We start from the raw sequence: 25,345 nt of genomic DNA on the forward strand, positions 1-25,345 counted from the left end.
TAAACCTAAAGAAGAAATTTAAGCCTTGCTTAACGTCCTCCTGTCCTAAAACCTGCTAGAAACTCATCTTTCTAGCAGGTTGATTCATTTGTGGATGTAACCAACGTGTCGTCAGACGGAGACGGTTTAAATGCATCAGTGCCACGTATTTGCATAAGCATGAATACAGATTTGGATTAAAATGGAGTTAGCATCAGTTAGGATACATATGAGAAAAAAGGTTACAATAAATAAATGGGATTCTTTGACAAGGAGCTAGTGCTAGGCTAATGGGATTTTAGTAAGGTCAAGCAATTACACAGCTGAGCTGTTATACAAAAATACTAGAAAGGATACATGACATAAAGGGTACACATGTTGCTGCTCCAAAAAAAAAAAGGAATAAATTTGAAGCTGAGTGAGAGACAGAGGTAAAGTTCTTTGATAAAAACTGCATCAAAAAGCAAAACAAAACAAAACAAAAAAGCTATGTACCCTTTACGTGCATGAAACGGTGGACATATAAACGTCAGAGTTAAAATGAAGAGATATACCTGGTGGTCTTCTAGAGCTTTGGTATTGGAGGAAGAACAAACCTCTTTACACAAGGAATAAATGTGTACTTAAAATATGCTTGAAAGACAAATACAACATTTCTGACACTTCTTTTTGAGTTTTCAAACTAGATATTAAAAAGCAGTATTACAGTATTCACTGAAAAAAAACCTGTTTTATGATGACAGCATAAATATTAGTTAATACATAATAGATTTAATAATGTTGTAATACATAAATGAATAATACATTGCACTCACTGTCATTTTATAAGGTGCACTTTCTTTTGCTATTTACAATATCTGAAATGTTTACTTATATGGGAGAAAAGGGCTAGAGGGGCGATATAAGGAAAGTTACTGGACAGGAATTTCAAAATCGGTTCATATCCGTGTGTGAATGAATCTTTAAGGACCATCTACATCTTGCCGGTTTTGTGTTAACTCCTGTTAACACGTTCAAATGTTTCAGTTGGTATCACAAAAGTAATAACTTTTTCAAAGTAATAGACACCTGAGAAGCTTTGATAGCTCGAATTTAGGGGGAGACAACAAAAAATTAATGACTTCCATTGACTATGGATCCTGCAACCAAACCTGCAACCTCACGTCATGGCAAATTTAGTCACCAGTCATCTGATACAACACTGACCACATCATACTGACTTCAGTTCCCTACCTGCTTGGTGTTGGGGACTAAAGACTCTATATTATTTGTTTAATTAATTGGTTTCATTAATTGTGATCTACAATAGTTTCTATAATACTAAGAGAGTTTGAGTGCCATGACAGTCAGTGGTAAAGCTGTTTCCTTTAAGCTTTCTGACATGGGAATGTTTCTTGGTAACACGATAAGCTGCTTTTTTCCTTATTAAATTTGAGAGGAAGAAATCAGGGAAAGGCTGGAGAGGGAACGGCTGCTTCTAATTATCCCCACTATCCTAACTAATGTTCTGCAACGTTATACGTAACTCTAAATGGATAAAAATCAAGATGCACCTCACATTTCTTCACAAAAGAAAAAAATTGTTAGCATTACCAAATTTGCAATTAAAGCTTTTAGGGCATGGTGTCTTTAGAATATAATCAGCCTTGGTGTTGTCCAAGTCATGTTTAACCCCTTACATGCTTATAAAACCCTCATGTATGAAATATTAGCGACTTAAAACTTTCATGTGTCTTAATAAATTTTTAAGACAGAGCCACATGTAAGTGTCTCTCCAATCCAAAAAGAATAAAAAAAAATATAAATCAATAAAAATCACTGTATGGTTGGCTAACAGTATATCAGTAATCACAAACAAGTCTTACCGGGAGAGTTTGCCAACGAGGCGTGGAACACTGAGAAATTGATCAGGGCATAGGAGGCCAGGAAGAAGTTAGAAATGATTGGTGCGATGACGTTCAGCTCGGCTGGAGTAAAAAGAACACACTTTTAGAAGATATTTCATAATATAAGACTCAAATTGCCAATCTAGTGTAGAAAACTAGCTGCTTACCGATAAGGATGAAGGCCAGCGCGATGCCGAACGTGAGGAAGTAGCCACGCAGGGGTTCGTTGTTCTTGCCATAACCTTTCCCAAATCCAGCAATGCCAGGATAAATGTTGTCCTTGCATAAAGCCTGAAGAAAAGAAGAAAGTCAATTTCACAATTTTTGAGACAGAGAGAGAGAAAATATGCAAGAAAGGTTTTAGAGCAAACTTTTATTACATAGTGTCTTGAAATACAGCTATTTATTCTTACTTAAGAAGTTCAGATAATAATTTATTCATTTATTTAATGCAAAAGTAACGCAATGCCTGGAGTCTTTCTGAAAGACAACTGAACACTGATACTGTAACTGTGACTTGGATCAATCACAAGTGTGGCAGTCTCAGAAAACCATCAAACATTGACAAGTCTAAAATTGAAGGAAATTAATTTCCTTAATTCTCAATGCATCTCAATCAGAATTAAGCTGAAATCATTTTGCATTTAAAGCTGCCATGATAAAGTTTTTCTGGGATCTGATTTGATCCGGCTTGTGTCCGTTTTACTACAGCTCACAACCAACAACCTCAAAACCTGGCATTCACTCTGGGAGAAAAACACATTCAGCATAAAAAAATGCTTAAATAAAAACATTTTTTTGTGTAGTAAACATTATGTATATGTAGAGAAATGTACAGTGCTACAAATAGACACCTCTTCACTGCAAACCATAATAGTCCTACTGTATTATTCACATAATATTTATATCAATTATATTATATCCAGGGGCACGGTGGCTTAGTGGTTAGCACGTTCGCCTCACACCTCCAGGGTCAGGGTTCGATTCCTGCCTCCCCCTCGTGTGTGTGGAGTTTGCATGTTCTCCCCGTGCCTCGGGGGTTTCCTCCGGGTACTCCGGTTTCATCCCCCGGTCCAAAGACATGCATGGTGGGTTGATTGGCATCTCTGGAAAATTGTCCCTAGTGTGTGATTGCATGAGTGAATGAGAGTGTGTGTGCCCTGTGATGGGTTGGCACTCCGTCCAGGGTGTATCCTGCCTTGATGCCCAATGACGCCTGAGATAGGCACAGGCTCCCCGTGACCCGAGGTAGTTCGGATAAGCGGTAGAAGATGAATGAATGAATGAATATTATATCCATCATATTCCATATTATTCAGATTCGCTATAAGTTTTCCTTCTTTCCTAGCCATACAATAACTTACTAATTTTATTGTAATTCTATTCCAAGTCTATTTTTAAGGACATGGACTGTTGAAAAAGTTTTGACAATCTGAGCCATAGAGACAGGTGATGGGTTTTCGCAGCCCAACACATATCTCCATTCCCAAAATGTACATTTTGTCTCCACATTTCCAAAATGGAGTCTCTTTATATTATTAACTCATGACGTAACACTGAGTCTGCTTCAGGTTACAGGAGCAGGAATTTTACAATGTCATGTTAAACCGTGATACGGAGCAGATGCTTCCTGTGCTGATGGCAAGTCTGTCAGGTTGTGATGCAACACAGCATTTCCAAAAAGGTCACTTCCGTCCCTGTCTTGCTGCTGATGTGACTTTTGCAGCAGGCTGAGTTTTGTCACTAGAATTTTGCCAACTTTATGTCAACTATAAGGTAAATCTTATTAAGCAGATATCGGACTATTCACCTAATGTACTCGAGCAAGACGATTACTTTTACACATCAAAAGCTGGAAATGAAATTCTTCCCCAGCACTGTATTTATATAAATAAATAATGTGGGCTTGCACAATATGTGAAGGTAGCAGCAGGAAGTCAGACACCCACCTGGAACACTTTGGGGGCACTGACCAGAGAGGCCAGGGCAGAGGAGAGGGTCGCAGAGAAAATGCCGGCTGTGATGAGGGGGCCGAAACCCGACACCACACTCATGATCTTTTGAGAGGGAAAAAAACAAGACGACAAAGCCAGGGGTATTTAGTTTTAGCCTGTTTAAGCAGCTTTTGTATTCTTTGGACCAATACACTTGGCATAATCTTACCTGAAAGTCATTGTGAAGTCCATACTTACAATCGGACTCAGTTGTGTTAAAAATCTTGCAGGAGGAGAAGTCAAAACCATACACACATTCAGCACTACTGCAGTTTGGAGCCGTTCCGTTGACCTTGAAACCTGTGGCGTCCCTCACAATGCAAGCACCTTTTAATAAAAATATAAACTATTTCATTTGTGTAGCACGTTTAACAGTGGACATTGTCACAAAGCAGCTTTCCAGATGACATTTACATTAAAATCATAGACATTTATTTAATCGTATGGAAACAGTACAACACAAACTCGCCTCAATGCCATTTACCTGCACTTACAGCAACACCTACGTAGACGATGCCGGTGATAACAATAGCTAAAAGGGTTCCCCTTGGGATTGCCATTTGTGGATCCTAAAGCAAAAAAGAAAACAAAATGCAAATACTTTTATGTTTTTGGCAGCAACTTTCAAAATTTTGACTATAGTCAATTTTCAGACTCACTGCAAGATCCCCAGAGATGTTGGCACCAGCCAGAATGCCAGTAGCTGCAGGGAAGAATATTGCGAAGACAGAGAAGAAGGTTTCACCTCGAAAGTCTGGCAGTAAATTTTCCAGCAGGATACCAGCTGAGGAGGACAGTAAAGCAACATGAACATGTGTGAGGAGAAAAGCTGTGTGATAATTATTTAGAGCTGCATTAGTATAAAAAAAATAGTCATACAATCGTAGCTGAAGAATCCTTCTGTTTTTTTGGAATCAATGGGAATAAAAGTGCCAATGAAATAGTTGAAGATGGCAATGATTAAGATAACCAGCAGAAAGATCTGAGCCTGCAAGCAAAAAAGCGTAACGTTAAGAATTTGTTTTCTCATATGTGGCCTTCGTGTTGTTTTTCAGAGAACTAAAATGACAAATCATGCTACACGTCTCACCTTAGCCTCCCACTCCATGCCTGCCACAGAGATCCCGAGGAGGATGATGACTGTTATGATTCCTACAATTCGGATGTCATTAATCTGATCGAGCATGATGAGATTAGACTCCTATGAGAAAATAAGAAAGAAAAAAATAAATAGATAATTCAATCAATTATCCATCTTTTATTACTATATATTGATATAGCTAAACAGAACCGTAACAGTTCAAATGGTACAGAGCAAAAAATAATATAAAATAAAATAAATAAACAACTCACATGAAGTAGCTCCACGACTGTCTCGGAAAAGCCCACGACGTACATGGCCACTGCCACAGCGTTGGCAAACGCAAAGATAAGGCCAATAGAGCCACCAAACTCAGGGCCTAAACTTCGAGATATTAAATAATATGCCCCTCCTGCAAACAAAGAAAAAAATGGTAAAAATTATTTACCCTACACTGAGTTCGAGTTCTGTTTGGAAAGTTTTGCAAGAAACAATTTAAATAAATTTATCTATAATCAAAGATTAAAACAAATCCTGTAAGAATAAAGAAAGAAATATCTAGAACGCAAAAACAAAATAAATAAATAAATATTCGGTTCTGCTGAAATAATAACTACAGCAGCGATTGGATGCATTATCACAAGCCTTATGATCAGACTGTTATTTCATGGTGCTCTCTTCTGTAAGCACAATCAGCTCTCCGTCATTATAAACTATGATTAGAGTAATTTAAATTTGATTAAGCTTGAACTCTGTTATTGCCCTTCAACTTTACTGAGTTTTCACATCTCGCACAGGGATATGTTCTAGACAAAACATTTCCTGGGTATGTTTCGGTCCCATCTGGAAACTGAAACTGGTCCTGTGCACACAAATCCTGACCTGATGGGTGAACAGATTGCAGAGTAATCTTAGAAAATATAAATATCCCTGCTACGGTATGATTACACTTCCATGCAGAAAGCAAAAGTTCAACAAAACAAAAAAATGCCAGGGAGTGTCTACTATCTGTTTCAGACCGGTGCAACAGAAGAGGTTTGGTAACACCCATTGAATTTTCCCACAAACTAAAACTCCATGTGCTTCCTTTTCCTCCAGGCGAGTCATAGTGAGCAAGTCACAGGCTGGGGCAAGAGGTCAGGGTCATGGGGTAAGTAATTATAGATACACTGGGTATGTAGAAAGATGAAACTGGAGCAGAATGGAGCGAGACAATGGATTTATGCCTCATACCAACAGCAATTCAATTCTCTGCTAAAGCTTGGGAGTGAATTGAAGTTCTGGCTGTAACAAATGATACGTCGGTCATTGTGCAGAACACAAATATACCATCCACGATGCTAAAGAGAACAAACACTGCTGCTCTTCTCTAATTTCACCTCAAGCCCTGTTCAGAGCTTGGACTAACTTTAAGTGCGTTTTCCATCTGATTATATTTATATACATACAAACTGTCCAAATTGACATTGTGGTTAAGATTTTACTGTAACTATTTATTTTTTCGTACATGCCGAACTAATGCAAGTTTTTCCTGAATTTAAAATGCAGAACCATTAAAACCATGAATAGATTTAATTCAGCCAGTTTAACTGATATAATGACCACACACATTGGGAGGATTACAATCTCTGTAATTTAGACACATCATATAAATATCACTCGTCTTGTGTAAATCTAAATTATCTGGCAGCACTTCTTACCAGGCATACCATATATCCGGAAATTTTATCCTATATAAATAGTTCATTAGAAGCAGCCATGTTATGTGTAACTCTGTGGTCATGTATATCAGAGGTCACTATGCCCTTCTTATGAGCTCTCCATTAGTGCAGCATTGGCCAGCCTCAGCCGAGACCCGTTCACCTCTCGTATTTCACCATGTCCTGCCTGCCCAGTACATTTTCTCCTGCTTTCCAAGCCTAAACACTTCCTGGATTGATACGTCGCCTTATGAAAATCTCCTTATCACATGCCACAAAGTAAACGTACACTATAACCCGCTTTTGTCCATCAGCACAGCCGTCATTTGGAGCAGTATGACCTGGTGTATATGATGTATGAAGGACACATCAGCTACAAAGCCAGTGTCTTATTAATTCTCTACATGTACGTAGGAACCCATGCTGGTGCTTATGCAATATCCTGACCTTCTGGAGGACGTGATGACAAGCAGCTAGGATACATTTACTGGATTTCAGGTACGATAATTAAATTTACTGGATTATAAAGATGGCGCAGTCACTTTGGCAGACATTCTAATGTTACAAAATATTTGCGCTACAATGGCAACTGATGCAGTTTAACCTTCCATTTATAGGAACATTACTATAGTAACTTAATAACAAAATAAAAATAAATTATAATAAGTATCCGCTTGAGTGGAACAGCGTCTTACAGTCCAGTAACCAAGAATCTAGTTTTCACAACTGAATGGTTGAACATCCATACCTCTTTTCCCCCACCATAAGCGTCCATTCACATTTTACATGAAATTCTGCAGGAAAAGTACAGAGTAACAACTAGGGCTTTGTTGCCATTTTTCTGAAGCCTGCTCCAATCAGTTCACACACACACACACACACACACACACACCTCTTCAAAGTAAACTAAAATTGCATGTACAATAAAACACAAAGAATCTGCTTGGATGTGAATGACCCATTATAGTATAAGATGATAAAGGAGCTGATCACTGAGCCATTACTCAGAAGCTTGCTGAGGGTACATTAGATGATCTTTACCTGCGCTACACCAATCAGCCATAACATTAAAACCACTGACATGTAAAGTGAATAATGCTGATTATATCGTTACAGTGACAACAGGGATATGTTAGGCACAAAGGGAACAAGAAGATCTTAAAGTGTTGAAATCAGGAAAAATGAGCAATTGTAAGAATCTAAGCAGTGATGGCTAGATGTAGCCAGTGATGGCTAGTATTCCCAGTATACAGTAGTTAGTACCACCGGTTAGTAAGGACAGGGCGACAGGTTCACTGATGTGTGTGAGGAGTGAAGGCCAGTCTGGTCTGATTAAAAGAGCTACTGTAGCACAACATACTGAGAACGTTAATGCTGGCTATGATGGAAAGGTGTCAGAAGCTTCACATCACAGCTTGCTGTCTATGAGGCTGACCCCTGTCCACCCCAAGAGCACCTACAATGGGCATGTGAACATCAGAACTGAACTTAGGAGCAAATGGAGCAATGTTCTGATGAATAGCGTTTTCTTGTGAATCATGTGGATGTCTGAGTGCCGTGAATCACTTATCTATCCAAAGAGATGGCACCAGGATGGACTTTGGAAAGGAGTCAGTGTGATGCTCTGGGCAATGTTCTGCTGGGAAACCACCGGGTCCTGGCATTCACGTGGATGTTACTTTGACACATATCATCTTCCTAAAAATTGTCGTTAAAATGGCCTTTTTCATCAGAATACTTCTTGCTGCCACACTGCAAAAAATATTTCAGTAATGATTTGAGGAACATGACAGAGTTCAGGATGCTGATTTGGCCTCCAGATATCTGACTGTGCATCTGTGAGATGTGCTGGACAAATAAGACCTTGTGGAGTCCTTGCCTTGATAGGTCAGAGCTATTGTAGTGACACAATACAACTGGATTTAGTGACCTAAACAATATTAGGCAGGTGGTTTTAGTGTTATGGCTATTGGTGTATATGCCTTGTGTAGTGCAAGATCTTATAATGAAATAAGTCAAACATTAAGTGAAAAACCTCCTGCTTAAAGTCATGACAAAATGTGGTGTGGTGTTGCACTTAGATACCTCCTCGCACAAAACCGTTGGTCGCTATGGCCGAGGTGGAGCAGCCTGTGATGGAGGTCACAACGGTTGCCATGAAAATGATGATGCAAGAGCACACTGTGGGGGGGAGAAAATAACAGAGTCACATACCAGTATCTTAAAGCATGGAAGGAAAAGTCCTTTAATAAAAGGTGGGGGAATTTTAAAAGATCTGTCAAGGCTAATCAGTTGACACCTAATTGAACACAGATATAGCAGCACACATACAGTATTAAACACTCCTCACACTTGTGCAGCTTCCAATGATTCACCACTTTATGTCAGCACTTGGAATGGATTCTGGAAAATGGCTGTGTGTTTGACATTTAGCTGCAGGTGCCACCTTGCAGAAACATTTAGCATGGGAATGCTAAACGGTAACAGGGTGATGGAAGGCCATGGAGGTTGTGTGAATTAAGACGCTAATTCACAGGAGCTGCACAGAGACAGCGAAACCTACCAATTCCAGCCTGGCCCACGATCCATGTCATGCGGATGAAGAGCATCACACCCCAAATGTTCAACATGCAGCGAACCTGCGCAGAGGAAGGATGACGGTTAGGTTTTAATGCAGACAACCAAGCAAAGCCCTTTAAACAAACCTGAACATGTGTAATCAACACTCCACAGTGATGTGTTGTGCTTGGAATGGAATCAAGTCTGACGTAGATATGACACCAACACTGTCTGACGCAACAAATGCTTTAAAACATCTCAACATTCTATTCCCATCTCCTCGATCTTGTATCTGGTTTTTGTGTTTGAGTGAGAAGGTGGAAATTGGGATGATGTTATTAACTAGAGGAAGCATGGCTCACATGTCAAAATAAAAAGAGGAACAAAAACCAGACATTAAGCTTGTACTTAAGTCAAGCTTTAGCTAAAAGCATACTTGCTTGTGCTCACACACACACACCCACACGCTCCCTCACACACACCCACACTCTCACACACACTCTCACACACACACACACACCCACACTCTCCCTCACACACACCCACACTCACACACACACACCCACACTCTCCCTCACACACACACACCCACACTCTCCCTCACACACACACACCCACACTCTCCCTCACACACACACACCCACACTCTCCCTCACACACACACACCCACACTCTCCCTCACACACACACCCCCACACTCTCCCTCACACACACACCCCCACACTCTCCCTCACACACACACACACCCACACTCTCCCTCACACACACACACACACCCACACTCTCCCTCACACACACCCACACTCTCCCTCACACACACCCACACTCTCACACACACACACCCACACTCTCACACACACACACCCACACTCTCACACACACACACCCACACTCTCACACACACACACCCACACTCTCACACACACACACACACCCACACTCTCTCACACACACACACACCCACACTCTCACACACACACACACACCCACACTCTCACACACACACACACCCACACTCTCACACACACACACCCACACTCTCACACACACACACCCACACTCTCACACACACACACACCCACACTCTCACACACACACCCACCCACACTCTCACACACACACACCCACACTCTCACACACACACACACACCCACACTCTCACACACACACACACACACCCACACTCTCACACACACACCCACACTCTCCCTCACACACACCCACACTCTCCCTCACACACACCCACACTCTCCCTCACACACACCCACACTCTCCCTCACACACACCCACACTCTCCCTCACACACACACACACACCCCCACTCTCCCTCTCACACACACACACCCCCACTCTCCCTCACACACACACACACACCCCCACTCTCCCTCACACACACACACACACCCCCACTCTCCCTCACACACACACACACCCCCACTCTCCCTCACACACACACACACACACCCACACTCTCCCTCTCACACACACACACACACCCCCACACTCTCCCTCACACACACACACCCCCCCACACTCTCCCTCACACACACACACACCCCCACTCTCCCTCACACACACACCCCCACACTCTCCCTCACACACACACACACACCCCCACACTCTCCCTCACACACACACACACACACCCCCACACTCTCCCTCACACACACACACACACACCCCCACACTCTCACACACACACACACACACCCCCACACTCTCCCTCACACACACACACACACCCCCACACTCTCCCTCACACACACACACACACACCCCCACTCTCCCTCACACACACACACACCCCCACTCTCCCTCACACACACACACACACCCCCACACTCTCCCTCACACACACACACACACCCCCACACTCTCCCTCACACACACACACACACCCCCACACTCTCCCTCACACACACACACACACACACCCACACTCTCCCTCACACACACACACACACCCCCACACTCTCTCACACACACACACACCCCCACACTCTCTCACACACACACACCCCCACACTCTCTCACACACACACACCCCCACACTCTCTCACACACACACACCCCCACACTCTCTCACACACACACACCCCCACACTCTCACACACACACACACCCCCACACTCTCACACACACACCCCCACACTCTCTCACACACACACACCCCCACACTCTCTCACACACACACACCCCCACACTCTCTCACACACACACACCCCCACACTCTCCCTCACACACACACCCCCACACTCTCCCTCACACACACACACCCACACTCTCCCTCACACACACACACCCACACTCTCCCTCACACACACACACCCACACACTCCCCCACACACACCCACACTCTCCCCCTCACACACCCACAGTCTCCCCCTCACACACCCACAGTCTCCCCCTCACACACCCACAGTCTCCCCCTCACACACACCCAGTCTCCCCCTCACACACACCCACAGTCTCCCCCTCACCACCTCACACACCCAGTCTCCCCCTCACACACAGTCTCCCCCTCACACACACACAGTCTCCCCCTCACCCCCTCACACACACACACACACACACACACACACAGTCTCCCCCTCACCCCCTCACACACACACACACACACACTGTATCCCCCTCTCCCCCTCACACACTCAGTATCCCCTCACCCCCCCCACAAACACAGTCTCCCCCTCACCCCCCCCACAAACAAACAGTCTCCCCCTCACCCCCACACTCTCCCCCTCACCCCCTCACACCCACAGTCTCCCCCTCACCCCCACAGTCTCCCCCACACCCACAGTCTCCCCCTCACCCCCTCACCCCCACAGTCTCCCCCTCACCCCCTCACACCCACAGTCTCCCCCTCACACACACCCACAGTCTCCCCCTCACACCCAGTCTCCCCCTCACCCCCCCCCCACAGTCTCCCCCTCACCCCCCACAAACACACAGTCCCCCCCCACACACAGTCCCCCCCCCCACACAGTCTCTCTCTGACAAGTGGGGGCTGAGAATACATTCATAAATTGCATTCATCTTTATCCATTGGTCTGCAATAAGGCAATGAAAAAATATAAACAAACTTTTGCAGCGTGCATGAGAAAACAAAGAAAGATGGCACAAAATAACTGATTACAAAATTTTATTTAAAGATGTTGTCAGCATCACATTTGCCCTTTATTTTTGCTGGTAAAAATATCCACAAAACAAGCCCTACTGAAGCCCTACATCAGTTCAGTTTTAAAAAAATGCTGCCTACAACTCAAAATACGTGACGTGTTAGGTTCACTTCCTGTAGCTGTGTGGTTTCAGGATGAGACTCATTCTTACTGTAATTAAACCACTCGAGTGTTCATTTGCAGCCGACTGTTATCACCTTGCTTCTGTTTGCTCAAACCAAATGTTGTGGTTATGCACCAGAATGTACCAGACTGAAAGCTGCACATGTGGAGAGATTTCCCAGTAGCACCACCTTGAACAATTAGCAAGTCTAAAATAACAATAACACAAACCTTAGCATCAGCTCTAGGCAAGATGGAACAAGTGGGACTAATGAGCAGTGTAATTCCCACCGGGGGGCCAGAAATCCGTGTGGCGTGCGACTTACGTGGCGTGCGAAATTTTGAGAAATTGAGAGCTTTGCAAAGCAGCTCATCTACACCTCCACAAGATCAAGGCTACTTTTATACAGGAGTGTGAAATGTATTATATGTACATAGAACTACAAAAAAACTTCACACATGAGTGAAGTGGTAGGGAAAAAAAAATCTATTAAAACATCAAAGCTTTTTTTTTCCCAGCTCTTGACTTTTGAGTCCTTTCTCTTTTCACAAACACTGTTAGAAGCTAAGTGAATACAGAGACATTTACCAGCACTCCTTTGACCCATCCAAACTTCACAACCCCTTTGGGCTCGGCTGCCTCTTTGGCTGCGGCCTCTTCAGCAGGAGTCAGCTCGTCACCGTTGGCAAATCCATCCTCAAACGGCTCCTGTAATGAGACGAGGGGTTTAATTATTAACAACATGGCATGAGATTTAAAATTACAACAAGAGGTGACATGGGAAGCTTGATGAATTCAAGATAGTAAAGATAAGCTAGGGTTAGGCCATGTTTCTTAATGCAACAATGTACTGTATGTGGTGATTGTGATGCATTGCGTGGCACATTTACTGCATTTATTCATTCATTCATTCATTCAAGTCCTGGCCACACTTCTATCCTCAAGGGTAGATATTTTGTACCTTTGATACACCTTTCAACTCATATCATGAATATACACATTGTACACTTAATGATATACGGTATGTACTTGGACCTTATGGAGCAATTGTGTACCCGTTATAAGTTCTTAAACATTTAATGGCCAAAAACAGACAAAATACTGCAGGTACAAAAGGAACCAAGCCATATGGAATTATACAGTCATTTTTATTTATTGAAAGTTTAAAATGAAATGATGAATTAATTGTATGGCAATGATTTAAATCCAAGTGAGCTTTTGCTCACAGAATCTCACGTAAAAATCCTCATTTGCCAAATGAGTGAGAGAGTAAAATTATCTGGACATTAAAATAAATTAAACACATTAATCACAGCAGACAGAACTATACTCAGATTCTGTGTATTTCCCCAGATCAGGTTAAGCCTACTCTTAACCTTAAAGCCATTTTAATGGAGGATCCCTACTGACACAGGAATTCAGCTTGCACCAAAATCAGGCTTAGTTTGTGTTTAAATATGAACCTTAATAGAAGTGCTGCCATCAGACTAATTCTCAAAATAACTCAGATTCTTTTCATTCTCTCACGGTTTCCTCAGTCTCGTTCCTTCCCCCATTTTCTACTTCCGTCCTTCTTTCTTGGTCAGTCACTAATACACACAGTCATGGTTATCTGTCCTTGGATCTGCGGAAGGTCAAGCACAGGAAGGATCCCTCCTGTGTAGGGACAATGCTCTGACGTCGCTGCTGAGCTTCTAGTGCCTTTGGGAGCGCTACTGTATGCAAGTGATGATGGCCCTGTACTCCACATAAACCTGTTTCGTGGCAACCACACGGAAGGGGACGCCTCTTTTAAAATAACAGCCTGTAAAGCTGAATTTGTCTCTCTGTCTCATAAAAATCCTTGAACAATAAGCCAAAACAAGGTTCACCAAGGCTTCTCTAATGTGATAGGTGCTGACCTACAAGGTCCACCAGCACACACAGCTACATTTGACAAGCCAGCCATCCACAGAAAATTCATCATTATGTACAGGGCCTCCCAAGAGTCTCTGTACGTAGCGGAAATGAAACCTTTTAGAAAAACGGATTCCACATTTTTTTTCAAAAATCATGTAGAGGATGTTTTGTATATAAAGGTACATTTGGCTAAAAGTTCATTTCCTTTATGCAATCAGAATTTGCATCGTTTCAATAAAATGTCCAATCTTTTTAAAAGAGTATTTTTTTAAAAAATGGAAAATGGAAGACTGGTGGATGGAAACATCACTACTAATTAGTGAATGATGCAAAATTGCCACAGTGGCCTTCAGGGTGTATTGGCATTTGCTACCATGGTTCAATGCCAGTGTGTGGTGTACAGGACAAGCTCACATGCAACAATCACTTCTCCAAAAGTAAACCATCACAAGAACAGTAAATTTCCCTCCACACTCATTCATGTAAAAGAAGCTGGCAAGCTAACTGGCAGTAAATCTCATCAGACTCACAAACCTTGATAAAGAGACACACATTTTTTTGGCTGTTTTCTGCATTTAGAGAAAACCTTCTTGCATTAGACACATCAACAGTCTCTTCTGTGCATTCATTATATCAAATCAGGGATACAGAATTTCACTAAGAAAACACAAATCACCAGACCATCTCCTGGAAATGCTTGTTGGCTTGATGTTAAAATAATTTCGCTTTTCAGTCCAAACGTGGAGCAACTGTCTATTTTCATTTCTTGTTGAGGAATTTACATCTTGTCCAAAAGATCACTGCATGTGAGGTAAACTGGCTACATGACAGGACCTTATTTTCTTTTCTTTATACCGATCTCACTCTGAACATGTTCAATCTAACTGACAACTGAACAAAAGATCAACTTGGCGTTTGTTTTTCGTTAATCTAATTTTTCTTTGGATATCCTATAAATATCCTGTGATGGATCTCAAAGTCTGTGTTTTTAAAGCAGCAGCAAGTCCAAAATCAGCCATCAAATATAAAAATACATCAGCTAGGCTTTTTCTAGCCTGGTTAAGCCTTCCTTTCCTGGTCGTTTCAATTCTTTTTAATTTTTTCAATTCATCAAACTAATCTTAACTCATATTTTCTGGCCTTGGCTACAAATCAGATTTAGAAACTAGATTCACTGCAAGATCTCATGTCTTTGACCACAGCATTGATGTTGGTGTCAGATAGACTGGTTTGAGTATTTTGGAAAGTGCTCATCTAAGATTTCACACACAGCTCTCTAGAATTTACACAGACTTGTGAGAAAAAAAAAAAAAAAAAGGTCACTCTCTACAACTGTGGTGGGCCGAATCATCTCCAATCAGATCAAGGTAAATGGACTACAACAGGAACCTGAAGCTACAGAAGGCTCATCAAACCTCTACAATTAAAGACTGAATAAAGACCATGACTTTCCAGTGTTAGGTAGATAAGAAATACATCAGGAGTACAATGATTTTTGCAGATTACTGTAACCCAAATTTTCCATCATAGAGAAGAGGAGGCTGTGAACAGGTCTGCAGATTAAGGTGGACTGTGAAAACAAAAGGCGGATGAATTATAAAACATTGGCATGTGCTCCAGCATGTGGCTCGGGCACTGGGGCGCATCATCACCTGAGCCATCTGTCTAAAACGAGCACTCTACCTGCATGCATAACGTCATTAACAGCCCCGCCAAGCTCCCCTTACACCAGGGACACTAGGTTATTAAGAAGGAGGGAAGCAGGAAGAAAGAGCTGCTTTGTTACAGCCTTAGAGCTTGTCAACACCCCAACATGCACCATGTGAGGAGGGGAAAGCAGTAGCGTAGAATATAACATGGGAAGAACATTAGATTTGGTAAGGCCAGGCCTGAAGGTGAAACTTTGTCAACTGAAGGTTGTAACCAACTACAAAATATCTAGTTTAAATAAGCAGCCTGTAGGCATTTGCTACCAGTATTCCAGGAATTAAGTATCAGTTAATTAGAGATGGCTAGGCCTCTCACGTTGGGAATTGGGAAACATTTATGTACTTGCAAAAAAAAAAAAAAAAGTGGAAAAATACACAAGTGTGCCATTGTGAATGCTCAGACCACTTGCGCAATCCCAGGGCTACATTTGAGGATACTCATACTGTGATTTTGAGGCTGCCTGAAAACTGTACCAATTTAAACCTGGTCTTAAACTAATATCAATCCTTATTCTGTTTTTCTATGAAAAAGTCTGTAAAGGTTTATTCTGGGTAAATCATGTGCTGTTGGAGTCAATGCCTGGTGTATGAACAAGGCCAAAAACGTGTGTACGATCGATATCATACATTTTCCACATCAGTAAATACTGTATAAATCTCACTAACAGCTGGAGTTGTGATATTAATGTGAAGGCTATAATTTAATATCTAGCAAAAGCTCAACAATAAAATTATTATGGTTGAACAGTGCAGTAGATCATGATCACACACACACTCACACACACAAGACAAACACACACACACAGACACACACAGACACGCACACAGACACACACACAGACACACACACAGACACACACACAGACACACACACAGAGACACACACACCCCTATGACAGATAAGCAGGTTCATTCATGATTCCTAATTGTTTTGTTTGGCCTGTTTTCTTTGCATATCAAGTATGGTAAACAGAAAAGCCATTTTTTCCCCTAATAAACTTACAGTTCGGTCATTTTCCTTCATTTGTACTTCAGACAATACATGCTTAATGCTTTCAGCATTTCCTCCAAAGACATTTTTTAGAGGGAAGACCAATAATCAACCACAATTCTGTTCGGTACACACAGGACTGAAGTCCAAATCTAGGGGTTTTTTCGAATCAAACGTCAAAAACCATATATAACTGATGCAGTATATGGTGAAATAAGATGTTTCTATATAAGACAAAAAAACATAGAGCTATCACTCACTGATAGATGTAAATGTACAGTCTGGGCTAGAAGGAAATCAGCCCCAGTCTCACTTCTCCATCAGCATTAAAAACAAACAAACAAAAATAAATAAATACCACACCCACTACTCTGTATTAAGATTTGTTAAGAGCAAATAAACTGATGTTTATGCCAAACAGAAAAACAATACTGTGGTCTTTTTACCTGCCAAATACAGAAGGGCTAGCTCATTCATACCAGCTGCCCCTGACTGACAAACAAATCAATGGTAAAGACGTAATCCTAAAATGCATCTTCCTTCTGTGACTTGTGTCCATTTTAGCTCTCTTGGAGAGAGCGAACAGTCTAAATCTCTCTGGGACAGAACAGATTTACTATACTCTACAAGTGCAAGAATGCACCACTGTTTAAAGAACAGCATGAACATTTTACATACAGTACATAACTCTACATATTCTACCAGCAACTACCACTACAGCCAGACATTTCAGCGCTCGCACCGAGCGTTAACAAGCATAAGTGCGAGCGTTACTGAGACTCTCACATACTATAGCGAAGACGACACAAAGCCTGAGGACTGAAATAGAACGGATTCACGCTTCACGCGGCATTGACTGGCAGTGCCTTGGGAGATCACAGTAATCTGTGGCGCGTCTTGAATAGCTGGGAAGAAAGATAGGGATAAGGAGAAAAAGAAGAAGAAAAAAAGTGTGGCCTTTATGCCAAGCAGTCAATTCCACTCTTACGTAATTAGAACAATAAAATAATAATTTGAAGATGTTCAGCAGGACAGCTGATCTTCACTTGTTCCATTACACATTGCCTTACAAGCATAATGAAGTGTGCATGGTGTTCTAAATGAATGCGGTTAATTATCAATGAGCACAGAACATGCAAGTCAAGTTTCAACCATGCCAGGGTTCGCTTTCATATTATACACTTCAATTGTCTCTTCAGGTAATGAGCGGTAGCTGGAATCCATTTTTAATAACAGATGCATCTTAAAACGGTGTCATCCTTAAAATTATGGAGAACGGAGATGAAACATTCTGCCTCTGTAATCAGCACAACCCAGTAAGACTGTGCAGTAGGACAATAGAATATCCATAGCATCATAAAGCATATCACAAACAGCTCACACTTTTCCGTGAAATCATGCTAACATTTAGTTTATTGCAATTACAAAACATTTTTGCTATTTTGCTCTAAGTTGTTTAGCAGAACTAAACACCATGATACATAATGTGTATTGTAGACAAACCTTATCATTATAGTGAAAATATTTTATTATAGGTATATGGCCTAGCATAACCACCTAGCAGTTAACCAAATCAGGTGCTACATACTGTGCTACATATCAGTCATGTGCATGTGCACAAGCATGAGCTACAAATAAAGAGCTGCCCAAGATGTTACAGTAGATAAGAGTAAGATTACAGTAATTAATGATGTATTTTATGAAAGTAATAGAAAAGAAGTCTGATAGCTTGTGAATAAACAAAAGCTCAGGATTCACTATTGCAATGGTCATAAAAAAAGCACCAGCTGACATCTACATAGATAAGTAGAAGAAAGCTTTGGTCTTCTAGCTATCTCACTATTTAGCAAGACACTGTAAATAATTCTCTGGGCATGTTGTTATTGGACTTCTAGTGCCTTTTAATGTCATGAACACCAGCCAAGAAGAGAGACATTTTTGAATTCATGGTGTTATTTAACATTCCTGTTTTTCAGGTCAGTCACCGTTGACTTATTCTCCTCTTGTCTCTTAGCTATCTGATATCCACCTCACTATTTAGCAAGATCCAATGATTATACAAATATCTACAGAATTTGGCAGACACCTTTATCCAAAGAGACTACCATTTATTTCATTTACACAACTGGGCAGGTAAAGGCCCAACAGTGGCATCTTGGTTCTGGGATTTGAATTCTTTTTTTTATTTCGAACACTAACATTTTACTACTTCACAAACCGTTTAACAGCCTGAACATCAGCTCTGAGAAGTGAAAAATTTTCAGGTCTATCTTTATTTTTATATGGAACTTTTCATCTTTTTATATAATCCTTGTATTTTGCCATAAACTCCGTGTAGGTTCTGCAGTGGAATGGTTGTGAAGATTATTAAATCCTCTCAAAATACTGATTACTTGCAATAAACTTATTGGTTCATTTCAGCTCATAAAATGCAACACTGTCATCACCAAATTATAGCTATATTTATTTCATGCTTATTTCATCCTGTTTAGATTGCCAGCTGACAAAATTGAACCAGAACCAGAACTTTTGGTAAAACAGCAACAGTTAGAGTTATAATATAATGAATAAAACATGATATTCACACACAAAATGTAGCTGGTGGTAGTTTTCACACTCCCTCTTCATTTCAGTATATTAATCCGTTTTGGGGTTTTTTAATGCTAAAATGTTTGAGGAAACCTGACCATCACACCCATAATGTGGTTCTTCAAAATGTTGCCGCAAGTAAAAAGTACAGTGTGTAGAACGTTTTTGGGTACTGCTAAGTCTCCTAATCCTGTTGTATAGCGTGACACTGTTGATGTTCATGAAGTGAGTACCATGAAGACATGGTGTACCAAAGTTGGAGCAGAAGAACTTGTGTGTCCTGCACTAAGCCCTGACCTGAACCCACTGAACACCTTTAGGATGAACAGGAACACCGTCTGCGCCCCAGGTATCTAGGCCAACCTCAGTGCCAGTGCATCACTAACGCTCTTGCGACTGAAAGAGCAACTCCCCACAGCTTCATGACAAAATACAGCAGGAAAAAAAGCCTTCACAATGGGAAGCTCAAGAAAGCACATATGAGTGCCCAAAAGAATGGTCATATAGTGTATATGTGGTTTCCATTGAGAATGTATAATGGCTTTTTCATATATTATGCATGAATTCTCATGATACCAGGTTGTGAAGTGTTAATGACTGTGTGTGTGGTCCCCTGACAAGCATCTGTGTCTGTGTGAAGTCTGTGTTTGGATGTGTGTCTGATCCCCTGACAACGTCGGTGTCTGAGTGTGTGTGTGTGTGTGTGTGTGTGGAGAGAGTCATGAAAAACTGATCCAGAGAAGAAGAAGGAAAAAAAAAAAAAAAAAAAAGCACACAGCTCTGCTTCCTCTCTGTTCTCCTGCAAAAGAGCACTTTCACACGCATCTCAATCCAACATGTCCGACCAACAAGAGCGAACCCGCTGAACTGGAACTGGGCTGAAGAAATTCAGCACAAGTAGCCTTGGGTCTGATCAGAGCTGTGTGCGGTCCCACTATGCCACATTCCTTTGCTTTAAATATTACACTCGGTACAGTTCACTTTACCTGTATGCTAATGGAAAAGATGAACTGGTATAAGGTTCTCTACATTCAGGTGCTGAGTGTGATGCAGATAGCTGCAGGATTTAAGTCAGAAAGTTCAGTTACAAATACTCGAGTGAAGGAAACTGGGTTTTCACCTTTACATCACACTTCATGCGTTCTGTAAAAGGAGAGGTGAGGGACGAAAAAAATAATAAAAAAACTATGGCTCTAAAATAGACAAACTAATGCTCACAGATGAATAAATGAGCCTATTAAGTGTATTAAGTTTCATAGCACTGAAGGTTTATAACAAAGCTGTGCTGACAGGGCACCTCAAAGTCCCTGGCCTCAAAGAAAGAAAGAAAGAAAAAAAACTATATACATATAAAAAAAATATATACACACACACACACACACAATATAAGTGTGTGTTATATAATTACACATATATAATCACAAGTCACTTTTATGTTGATAGTAATGCAATTTTCAGCGGAGATTTTTCTCTGCTGCATCTCCGACATAGTTAAAACCATTTAGAGACATTTGTAAATAAATATTTTCATTTATTACTGTTCATGTGGCTTATGAAGAAGACGAAGATGAAGACGAAGAAGAAGGAGCAGGAGGAGGAAGAAGAAGAAGATGATATTCATTATAGCATAGCAGCCTAAACACTTCATCTTCGTCTACACTGAAACACGGCTACATAACTGGCTTTCACACAAAATTACAAGCAGACTAAAAGTGAGATTGATGAAACAAGCAAGTTTGATATCAAGGCCAGACACATTTTGATTAAAGCTGCCAGGACGATGCAACTACAACAAGCTCACTTCAAATGCAGATGAATAAAATATAGACCACCATTAAAAGGTATGAAATCCTGCCCAAATATTCAGTTTCACTCAAACACTGTTACACTCAGCCAGAACAATGATTTGCTTCGGTTTCGATGGGGTGAAAAAGAAAAAGGGAAAGAAAAAAAAAGAATAAAACAAAACCGATGCATGTCAGTTTTTAATAGGATAGACATATATTCTACATATATTCTACATGTACATATATTCAGAAAGTAAAAATATGCTGGTCTTTGTATAAATATGTATAAAGTATACGTAAAATCCAATCTAATCTGATCTAAATGGGGTGAGAGGAAATTGTGTCTTTTAAGTAAAAAAGACTCCCTGAAAGCCCCGCCCCCTTTCTGCAATCTCTCACGTCTCATCTATCATAACGTGTGACCTGTGAGACGTCCTTAATGAAATGAGTAAATGAAAAATGCTTTCAGATAGTTAATGAGAATGTTTAATTGACATAAGACAAATATTTTTCATCAGTTACCTACATTTCTTAGGAATGCAATTATTTAATAAAAAAAAAAACAAATAAAAAAAAACAAAAAAAAAACAGCACTTTCATTTTTTTCTCTCCTGCACCAAACAGTTTTTTTTATTATAGTTTTCTGTACACCGCCGACAAGCAGCTCCCGACTGCACAGCTGGAAATATTATGTTTATCTTTCCTCTCATTAAACCTGCTGTTTTATAACTTTATCTATCAGTTCTTAAGAATTGGTCACAATTTCTTAAAATGGCAAAAACCAATTTTGCATGAAAACATGAACACTTTCATTTCATTTCATGGTTTTAATAGTCTTCATGGCACTTTTAGACAAGTCCGTTTGATTTTGTTGCTCTGAGAGGGTTCATCTTGCCTCTTAGCAAACACGCACATCATTTTTAATCCAAAAGCAATTTTCTGATTTATCCCATCGCTCCCTAAACACCACTATGGAATAAAATATCTAATCTATAGTATCTAGGCTGAGTTTTATTTCTGACTCGTTTGCACTTTCTCAAGCTCCATCAGCAGCCACTAGCAGAAGCCCCTCAGTGCATTTTCATAAACACACCGGTTTACATGAATAGTTCACCTTGAAGAGAGGTAGAGGTGGAGATCTGTCCCTCCCTCAAAACTCATAAAGAGGCTTTTGTTCAGAAAAGGCCATTTAGATTGAGCACTACTCAAGCAGCCAGTGCCTCCTGAAGTGCACTTTGTCCATGATAACCTGATACAGGAACGCTCTTGGAAGTCAGCTGCTTCCGTCCTCGGCTCTCTGATTGGGTTTCACCGGGGCGTGTTAACGAAACGGCACGATTCTGTCCAAGTACACGGTGGAGCTGTTCACCCTATCACTTAGATCGCAGTCATTTTCCTTGTTCCATCTGTGGAGGACATCTGTGGTGCCGATTTATTCCAATTTACTCAGGGGAACAAACCCTCTTCCTGTACATGTTTATTTATCAGCACACCACACGCCTCTGAGGAAAAAAAAAGGCCACAAGACTTCACACACATCTGTTAACGACCTGTTGCTGGAATATTCCTGAATAAAAATGATGCAGAGCTGAACATGGGCCGTTTGTCTGGAAACAACTTCACCGAAGAGTTTGTGTGTCTGTATTTTCATAGCTGTATCAGTGTGAGCAAGCGGCTGAACTCGTGATGAAAGTGGACAACAACCTAAACAAACACGATCCTAGGAAATTATGGCTGGTTACAATTACTGCACTTGCCAAAACATTGCTCCTGTATATAATTAGCATTTGACCTTCCTTGACATGATCAAATGTCATGGATGCCTGGATAAAACGGATAAAAAAAAATTAAAACAAACAAACAAACAAACAAACAAACAAACAAACAAAACAAACAAACACTCCCACTGTCTGCTGCACTAAACACATCAGCCGAGGTATGACACTCGGTCATTATTTTATCCTCTAACCAGGTTCATCCATGTGCCGGGATGAGATGAACTTTTCCCCATCAGGGACACACAGGTATGTGGAAACGCAGACGAAACTCTTGCAAAATAAACTGCAGCCAAAAGCAGTTATCTCCTAGATCGTGGAGGACATGTGGATCGGTGGCATTCTATTTTTTTTTTTTTTTTTAACCTGAAAACACAATGTGCTACATTAGCAAATTTGAGAAAAGTCAATAAATTAATTAATTTAATCAACATTATTATTAATAATGATAATAATAATAAAATGCAGTACTAATAATAAATGTAGTTACATCCACCCTGGAATTCAGTTGGTCAGTATTGACGCACTTAACTAATTAAGTAGCTAGTAATACGTTATTAAATTACAATTAGGTCTCTGGGAAGCCAAAACATGAAACTGGGCAGAACACCAGCTTTTTTACTGCCCAAGCGGGTTGCTAATAAAGATATCATTTATCCATTCCTAGTACAAATAATAGCAACTACACTGTAAGCAGGGAAACTACCAGAGAGTAAACAAGCAAAAGTCAAATGAACTCAAAAGCCTGTGTAGCACTGTTCTTACACGGGACTGATCTCTAGTGATAACAGTATCATAGTCTGTGACGAGTAGGAACCATGACTCTAAAACAGTAAACCCGCTAGCTGAAGATAGACCATGTGTACACACACACACACACACACACACACAAAACCTCTGTCGATCCTCTCAGGCCTCGCCCCCGGCTGCTAGCACAATCCAGCGTGACTGAATTAAGACGGAGCGCATTGGGCCAGTCACAAAGGTCAGAGAAAACAAAAGGGCAGCAGACACACACGTAAACACACGCTTATGCTTCATGACCAGACGATTTGTGGAAAGCGTGTTTACGATTTGAAAGTATCATTGTTAACAACGAATGACCTGACGTTCTGTGAATGCCTATAGAATTGTAAAATGCCCCGGGGCGGATTGGGGTGGGGTTTTTTTTCTATTTTAAAACGTTGTCATCTGGACAATTCTGTCCTAGTACACAAATTAGTCTAGCTTTAAGCTGCGCTTTGTTATAAAACAGAAGAATGTATTCCAAAACTTTCATATTCAGAATATACAGCATTTTTACTTAGGATGAAAAAAATACTGATGCATATTAGATAGTATGTTTTCCAAGAAATACCTCATGGAAAAACTGTCAATAAAGTAATTAATGGATTAACTAATTATTAAATAAAAATGACCTGTGCAAGTAAAAGAACATGAGGCAATACGAGCTCACGTCTCTCACAGATAATCACGCTTCCTCTCTGAGCAACAAAGCCTCTGATTGTTACTGCGAGTTCACTCATCACTGACTACACAGCCATGTTCAAACCCCTAACTCCACACCATTCACATAGTCTGTAACTTGAGGCTAGAGATTTAGGCTCAAACTGAGCAGATTAGACAAGTTTCCTTTACGAGAACTGAACAGAGTGGTAAAGTGCAGCCTTTCAGCAGAGCCGGTCTGGAACAAGCTCTCAAGCAGCTTCAAAACTGCTGCTTTAAAACGACTGGCTGAAGATCTGATAAAAGAGCAGCACATGCTACGTTGTTTCCTTCTGGTAAGAAAATGTTATCAGAGAGAACTCCTAATCAAAATGCATGACCACCGTTGGCACCAATCAACAGCGTCTGAGCTTCTGTCAAGGTCACAGACTGCCTTTGTGGTCCACTTGGTTTGGATGTGGCTCAAGTTGTAAGGCATTACACCTTTGCTAAGATCAGAAAGTATCTCAGATGACTTTATGATAAGTGACATGTTATGTTGGAACAGATAGAGAACCATACAGAATGTACAAGTGCTTTAAATTGTTACAAGGAAATAAATCAAACTATGAGTGATGATTAAGAATAAACACCTTATCTAAATAAACTTAGGACTGCTATTTTGTGCTTTA

At 40.9% G+C, this 25,345-nt stretch overlaps 1 protein-coding gene across 3 annotated transcripts in view; it reads right to left on the reverse strand.

Moving 5' to 3' along the window:
* Positions 1-25,345, reverse strand: part of slc12a2 (solute carrier family 12 member 2) — a 59,245-nt gene that overhangs the window by 20,896 nt on the left and 13,004 nt on the right. For all 3 annotated transcript variants that reach the window (XM_060895812.1, XM_060895811.1, XM_060895810.1), the window contains exons 2-13: positions 13,067-13,186; positions 9,204-9,279; positions 8,726-8,821; positions 5,213-5,352; positions 4,950-5,060; positions 4,739-4,847; positions 4,519-4,643; positions 4,344-4,428; positions 4,029-4,186; positions 3,815-3,922; positions 2,033-2,156; positions 1,845-1,946 (exon numbers count right to left, since the gene is read on the reverse strand). In XM_060895812.1, coding sequence (XP_060751795.1) covers positions 1,845-1,946; positions 2,033-2,156; positions 3,815-3,922; positions 4,029-4,186; positions 4,344-4,428; positions 4,519-4,643; positions 4,739-4,847; positions 4,950-5,060; positions 5,213-5,352; positions 8,726-8,821; positions 9,204-9,279; positions 13,067-13,186 — 1,354 coding nt within the window. The remainder of the gene's footprint in view (positions 1-1,844; positions 1,947-2,032; positions 2,157-3,814; positions 3,923-4,028; positions 4,187-4,343; positions 4,429-4,518; positions 4,644-4,738; positions 4,848-4,949; positions 5,061-5,212; positions 5,353-8,725; positions 8,822-9,203; positions 9,280-13,066; positions 13,187-25,345) is intronic.

This window comes from Tachysurus vachellii, chromosome 20, assembly GCF_030014155.1.
Source record: "Tachysurus vachellii isolate PV-2020 chromosome 20, HZAU_Pvac_v1, whole genome shotgun sequence".
Lineage (NCBI taxonomy): Eukaryota > Metazoa > Chordata > Actinopteri > Siluriformes > Bagridae > Tachysurus > Tachysurus vachellii.